Raw genomic sequence first — 7,643 nt, 5'->3', positions numbered from 1 at the left:
CCTTGAAGACGACTCAGCACTGTCCTAGAAGGAAAGGATCTCAAGTATGACATTAACCCATCTATGTGGTGACAGCGTAACATGATGATCACAAATTTCAGAACACACTCCACTACATAACTACAATTACTCACTCTGGCTGTGAGCTCATCCAGCAGTAGCTGGGAGTTTTCATTAGGTGGTTCTGGACACTCTACATATAGCTTCTTGTTACCTGCCTCAGAATGTTAAAGCTGTATGGTTATGTCGAGTAGATGATTAAATTTAGGTGTCTTGTCCAAAAACACATGGACATTCAAGCTATTATTTCCAATAAAATGACCTCTGTAGTTTGAAGCTAAGCTATGAGTTCTTCACACCTCATTAAAGTCCAGCAGGATTAACAAAGTATCTGTTTCTTGGGATCATTTGTTTAGCTTGGGAGCTTGGTTCTGCCCAAAAATAACCACTATGGTATGAAGATGGTGTTGAGTGAGTTACCAGCAATTGAAGCATGGATTAACGCACACTTTTACTCTCACACTGGTACAACAACACCCCCACTGAGCCTTCCTGGGATAAAGGTGACATACTGAGGGATTTGTTTCACATGAGTGGCACTACTTGAGTGCATTCCCAACTCAGAGCCTTGATGAAAGTAAGAATCTCTCTGAGCTGGTTGTAGACTCGTTGGGAAAACTGGGAATGTCAGACATTATCGAACGATGAAAGGCACAGTCAGTGAAATCTTTTGTAATTCTGGATGGAGTTTGAACTTTAGGAGGTTGTAAAATGCTAAGATATGTTGCACCACACCACGGAGTGAAACAGGAGCAGTATCTGGAGCTGTCACTGCTAAACCTAGGTCAAGCTTTGTTTTGTTTGGCTGAAGCACTGGTCAAAAGATCAAGTGAAGATACTAAGACAGTAGAAAAAGGACAAACCAAAAGGACTTTTTAAATTAAAGCATGTCAGGATGTGTGAGTTTATGAACAAAAAGACAAATAGACACATTTTACCTTCCACAGAAAAATTAGCGACTAGATTAATCTGCGAAAACTGAATCACCAGTAATTGGGGTTCCACTGTACTTGACATAAATTACACCTTGTGGCGTTAATACAAAATACAAATGTACTCCATGACTGATATCATATAATAAACTCAAACTCTGTTTGAATCAAACACCAAAGAATATAAATAGTTCTTGAAAAAAGACATAAATGTGCCAACAGTCCTGATTAATACTGACAATCCTCTGCAAAATTGTATGAATGTTCTAAGCTAAAAAGCCATGAACCCGAGAAAGGATGATAAAACCTTCAGTGTTACCTGGAGAACCTTTAAAAATCCTTGTCTGTCCTTCCAGATTTTTTAAGTTCCCACATGACTGAAACAGAGATATACAAAATCCTTTGCTGTCCTGCTATTTTAGATGTACGCTCACGTTGCCGAGCAGTTCCCACGTAGTTGTTAAACCTAGTAACAGTTAAACCGAGCAACAGTACCACTGGGTCTTTCTGAGAGTCTCCAGTTGTGCATCCAGCTCACCTGGTCTGTTGGGCCAGTCCCTCCCTGGACATCATTTTCAATCTGACTTTGAGACTCATCATCTCACAGTAAGGTTGGATCTTCTTTAAAGTGTCTGCACTGAGATAAGTTAGTTAAATAAAATTATTTAGATGTTTTCATATGTTCTCTCTGAGGAGCTACTAGATCTGACCACATGTCCAGACGTGGTGCTCAGGTCTGGGCATCATGTCTCACTATTGTCACAGTGAATAGTGATCATCAATAGTTATGATGATTTGTTCTTCTGATCTTACTCTTTGCTTTGCTAATTTGTCGATTAGTCTTGACGTTGTTTTTCAGTTTTCCATCCTCTTCCTATCTTCATTATTTAGTTGATTTGGTTCTTGATTACTCATTGTTTTTAGACCAGTAGATTGCATAATTGGTAGTTTAGGCGAGGAAGCTCATTGACGGAATATATGAGTGAAAGGTTGAGCCATTTTGTTAATAAATTCTCACACTGTATTAGAAAGCATTCCAGTAAAATGTAGCTGCTGTCCAGTAACGTTGAATTCATTCTTTCATGAGAAGCTGAAAGTGTTTGGCTAGTTATTCCAGAAACTCCGGTGGTGCTCCTGCTCTTCTTCTATTAGTTAAAAGAAACTTCTACTACATGTTAATAACTTCCTTAATAATACATTATTAATCAAAATAATATTCTACCTAATACAGAGATTCTGCAATTTCTGTCATCCAACACAACATAGGACCATTTTCGACGTGTTTACTAACCTCCTGAAGACCAACGGGGCTTATGTGGCCCAAAACCCAGTCATAACACATTGGACCACCTTTGTTTTAGGTGAGGGGTTAGGTTTAGAGGCAAGGCGTGAATTATATAGGGTTAGGGTTAGGAAAATACTGCTACTGCTTAGGATGAATGAAAATGTCTGGATTGTGCATAAAGTTCTAATATGGGTAGAAATTCAAAATAGTTTGTGTGTGCATATGTGTGTGTGTTTGTTTGTAATACCTTACGGTAACCATTTTCGTGACACTAAGCTACGTATATATACGTATATATACGTATATATATACGTATATATACGTATATATATACGTATATATATACGTATATATACGTATATCCATCCATCCATCCATCTTCTTCCGCTTATCCGGGATCGGGTCGCGGGGGCAGCAGCTTCAGAAGGGAGGCCCAGACTTCCCTCTCCCCAGCCANGTTTTTGGGTCAGGGGTTATATTTAGGACTGAGGTGTGAATTGAATTTTGGGTAGGGTTGGGGTTGGATATGGAATGGTCAGGGTTAGGATAAGGGTAAGGTTTAAGCTGTAGAAATGAATGGAACTCAATGAAAAGTCCCCACAAAGATAGTCACGCAAATGTGTGTGCGTGCGTGTTGGTATGTATGTGTGTCTTTTGCAGAGCCAGCTTGTAATCAGCTGTTAAAGTTGGCTCTGATGTATCACAGCATTTGAACGCACCGCAGTGAGCCGGACAGTGCAGAGCTTTCAGAGCTACTCTTGCTGGAGCAGCACTAGTGACATTGGAAGAGGGAATAAGGAGGACAGTGATTCAGCATTTGCAGATAACATTTACCAGCTGTAGACATTGTGTTCATTTGCACTGCTTGCTATTCAGATTCTAGTGACTGAGTTTGGGAGCTGCCTCTAGAAAAGGTAAGCATGAAGAGGTTTTAAGATATTATCAGTATCTACTCATTATTAACATCAATTTAACAACAGCAGCTGAGAATTTAATAACTTATCATTGACATATGTGGAAAACATCTTAGTGTTTTGGGCTCTTTCTAGATAGTTTACTGTATGTGTCATTAAAACCATATAATTAATGATAACATTGTTAAATTCATTGTTAAAAAACATGAATTTTCAGAAATTTACTGACTAAACTAAAACAGTAGTGATTGATAAATATACATTTTAGCAGTATAGCTTTAAACCAATAGACTGACATCATTTTTTGCTAATATCATTATTAGTTATCTTGACTTTTGGTGATTGTTGTAAATTATACATGTTAAAAAAAAGTTACATCTTTTAGTAGATTATGTGATAAGGATCCCGACCAACGCATGCTGTGTGTATGACAGTAACAAGACCACATCCATCACCACCTTGTATAAGCTTACAGAATGCAAATTTAACACTACACACGTACATGTACACACACACACGCACACGCACGCACACACACACCTACACACACACACACACACACACACATACATATATGTATATATACACATTATATCAAACAATCTTTTCTTTAAAGCAGATCAACACAATGCCTGACTTCAACAGAAGATAGAAGAAATTTTTTCTTTTGTTTCAGTAAAAAGCTTTTTTGAATCAAAGTTACTTTCCATTAAATTTGGATTAAGTTGGAGATTTACTTGATGCTAGATCTCAGGTAAATATGTGCATAAACAGGCAAACTAGACATTTGTTTTAGGTGAGCCCCGTCTCCTAAATCTTATGCAAACAAAGAAAAAAACGAATTTGTTTTATGGTTTTGGAAGGAGATGATTGAGCTGGGTCTCGCTGATGGGAGCCTCATCGATGAGCTGATGGAGCTGACGGCGCAGAGCATCGGTCAGCTGGAGATCCAGGAACATTTCAACATCGTCAAGGAGATCGGACGTGGAAAATATGGCAAAGTGTTGCTGGTCACTCATCGTTTTAGGGGTATGAATTGTTACTATTGCAGCCTCAGGGGGCAGTTTATTTAAATCAAAGTGCAAAGATATTACAAAATGTACAGTCATGTAAAGCATTATTCACCAACTCTTTTTATTCTTTTCATTTATCCATCATCGAATCTTATTTCTCTGAATTTCTATAAAAACCTCAGTAAGTTTAATCTGGATAGCTATGAATTTTTGAAATTTCAAAACTGTCCTATTTAAGAAAAATCGTTGAACTAATAAGTTATATTATTGAATTCAAATGACATGTCAAACATTTCAAGCTGGTTCTAAACTGGTTCCAGAACTAAACTGGTGTCGATCCACAAACTTTGCTATAAAAGTGTGAAACTCTTCTGATCGCACTTCAACTGTTAGTTTCAAACTTCAGTTATTTGCTCATTTGGGTCTATGTACATGTAATTAACCAATAAAATAAATATTTATTTACTATTTATTTGCTCTATAAATGGAGCCTGAAAGTTTTTTTTAAGTACTCTTCATTATTTCTCTAAATAATGAAAAGAGAAATTCAAGATTTATTTTTATTCTGTCTTTCTAAGATCACACAAGACAAAACAATTCTTTCTCTAAAAGTTATCAAAGCTAGTTATGATGTCTTTGAAGACTCAAAGTCTGAAATTCTAAACAGAGGAACCACGACTATCAAAATGCAGCTGAAAAACTTCAACATTTTGATCAGAGATACTCCGCTGAACTCGTTGGACTGTATGGTGCCTCATGAGTCAGTGAGTAGCAAAGCAGTTAAATGGTAAATGTAGACAAAGTATACAGATTAATGCAGCTCACAGGACTGAAAAACTAACAGAGGCCAGTATATGGAAATAAACTGGAAGAGATCTCAGTGTTTCTCTGTGGCAAAGCATGTATGAAACCTGTAGGAAGCAGCAACGGTGCCTGTTTCCAACGGTGACGACTGCACTGTGGTTGGTCTGCAGGGACTCCAATGGCCCTGAAAGTGATGCCGAAAGCCTCCACTAAATTGCAGGGCTTTCTACGAGAGTACTGCATCTCCTTACACCTGTCCTGCCACCCCTGCATTGTGGGCCTGTTTGGCATCGCCTTCCAGTCTAAAGAGCACTACTGCTTCGCCCAGGAGCTGGTTATCGGGAGGGATCTTTTTGCCGTCATCAAGCCAAAAGTGAGAAGTCATTCATTGTTTCAGCAAGATTTATGACAGATCTGGTGCTATATTTTACATTTTAGGGGGAAAGTTTACTGTGGGTCAAAATGCTTCTAATGCAGCTGACGTTAAAACTTTCAGAATGTCAGCTATATGAACATATATACTGGGCAATAGATGAAAATGTTTAGAATTACTGACAGAAACCAGTTTTGAAAATCAAAAGAAAATAAGGGAAATAGATCTCCCTATGATTAAAACAGATGATTCACACCTCTTGCATATTCCACAGGAATCTATTCAAAATAGTCGACATCTCTGAAGCACAGGCCTTCATCAATACACACAAGAGAATAATTAACATGATCTCAAGTTCTACTGTCCATAATTCCATAAATGTTTCCTGTCTTAGCAATATATTTTAATGCAGAGTTTATAAATATTTAGCATCAATTAGTAGCATGAGATGATGAAGCACCTTCGAGCCCCTCCAGAATCCTAAAGCTTTCTAAATACCTGGTTTGGTTTCACTGCTACTACTGGGCTGAAAGCGTTGGTCGCCCCCTTGTGGTGGCTGAAGTTTGTGGTGCCCTGACAAAATAAAATGGTCAGAAAAATTATATTTGGACTATCATGAATACAAAATCAATTTTGTGTTTATTTCTCTTAACATAAAAATAGTGTAATAAAGCAGCACAGCTATCTGGAAGTTAAAAAGCAGCTCAATGAAACTCCTGAGGCATTGCTGTAAAGGAAAAGAAAAAAAAATTGAAAGATTTACATTCCATTTGCCATGTAGTAAACATTTAAACAGATAATCCTCATTTGAAAAAACGACTTCAGTAGGGTCTGTAATGGTGTGGCCTAACAGCCACTTAAATGACAGATTTTTACTACTAAGCTATAGCTATATCAATCAATCAATCAATCAATCATTTCCGTTTGTATAACACATTTCAGCAACACAATAGTTCAGAGTGCATTACATTATAAAAACACAAAAATAAAAACGTCATAAAAACAATGCACAGTCACCATTTAAGAAACCAGTAAAGTTACATTTTGTCGAGTGCCATCATCAAAGTCATCAGTGGACATGAAGTATGTTTATCAATGCTCCATTTATGAGTCAAAAGCTGCTCCAGCTGGTGGGGTTCTAGTCTTTATTTTGTGTTTGTCCCATTAGTAAAGATTAATTTAGTGATATGGAATCTTCATGTATGACCTTGAACATCCCATTATTTGTGAACCCTATAGAAAGTTACAGCTAACAAATATAAATGCATCAGTATTTAGATTACATACATACAATTTCACATAATGTAATGGCTCAGGTTTTCCACTAGGTGGAACTGATGCTCTGCTTTAAACCAACGACTCGTAGATTGTTCCAACACACTGACATCTAGTGACAATAACAAACTGTTGGAAAAATCAAATAAAATCAAAGAAACTCTTGAATGCTGTCTCTTATCAGACTGGAGAAAATAAAGCAATTTAATGAAAACAATTATTCATAACATATAAATATGGAAATGTTGACTTTGCTGCATTAAAACACATATAAAACATTCACACTTTCATTGCGTTTTGGATTTCAAATAAAAAAACTGAAACAAATTTAAATACATAATGCAACAATAAAACTCCATATTCTCTCTCTTCACCCAGGTGGGCATCCCGGAGTCGTCAGTGAAACGCTGCGTCCTCCAGATCTCCAGTGCGCTGGAGTTCATCCACAGCCACGGTCTGGTCCACCGGGATGTCAAGCCTGAAAACATCCTGCTGCTGGACACTCACTGCCGTCAGGTCAAGCTGGCAGACTTTGGTCTCGCCCAGAAGAGAGGAACCCTCATACGCTTCATCACAGGGACTTTGCCATACATGGCCCCAGAACTTTGCAGCGTGGCTCTGCTGGACAATCAGAAAGAGGTGACAGTGCCTCCTCTGAGCGTGGAGCCCAGCCTGGACACCTGGGCCTTTGCAGTGGTCATCTTCTGCATCCTCACTGGTTACTTCCCATGGGAGCGTTGCATGGACTCGGACAGCTTCTACCAGGAGTTTGCCGACTGGTGCGAGTCGAAAAAGAAAGTTTATGTGGAGGATGACATCCCTCCTCTGTGGAGGAGGTTCACCCCAGAGGCTATGGAAATGTTCAGTCTGCTTCTGGCTCCAGACGCAGTGCAGAGGAGTTCAGCAGGAGCAGTGAGAGCGTATGTGGAAAAAGACTGGCTGAGAAAAGACAATGGCAGCCAGCTGCTATAGATAGATGTACAGTGT

General features: G+C 38.5%; 1 protein-coding gene across 4 annotated transcripts; it reads left to right on the top strand.

Annotated features, from left to right (window-relative positions):
- Window positions 1–1,485: 1,485 nt before the first annotated feature.
- On the top strand, window positions 1,486–7,628 carry LOC103151319 (serine/threonine-protein kinase SBK1-like). 4 transcript variants are annotated; one of them, XM_016681370.1, is made up of 4 exons: window positions 1,486–1,598; window positions 4,055–4,220; window positions 5,179–5,381; window positions 7,035–7,628. In XM_016681370.1, the coding sequence occupies exons 2-4, from the start codon at window positions 4,058–4,060 to the stop codon at window positions 7,626–7,628; spliced, it is 960 nt and encodes a 319-aa protein (XP_016536856.1). In that variant the 5' UTR covers window positions 1,486–1,598; window positions 4,055–4,057. The 4 variants fall into 4 exon arrangements, with proteins under 4 accessions (XP_016536856.1, XP_016536857.1, XP_016536855.1 ...); XM_016681371.1 differs by having other exon boundaries at window positions 1,486–1,603; XM_016681369.1 differs by lacking the exon at window positions 1,486–1,598 and adding an exon at window positions 2,741–3,191.
- Window positions 7,629–7,643: the final 15 nt, after the last annotated feature.

Source organism: Poecilia formosa, unplaced genomic scaffold (genome assembly GCF_000485575.1).
Source record: "Poecilia formosa unplaced genomic scaffold, Poecilia_formosa-5.1.2 Scaffold278, whole genome shotgun sequence".
Classification (NCBI taxonomy): domain Eukaryota; kingdom Metazoa; phylum Chordata; class Actinopteri; order Cyprinodontiformes; family Poeciliidae; genus Poecilia; species Poecilia formosa.
The sequence above is the reverse complement of the archived record's forward strand: the minus strand, read 5'-3'. Positions and strand labels throughout refer to the sequence as shown.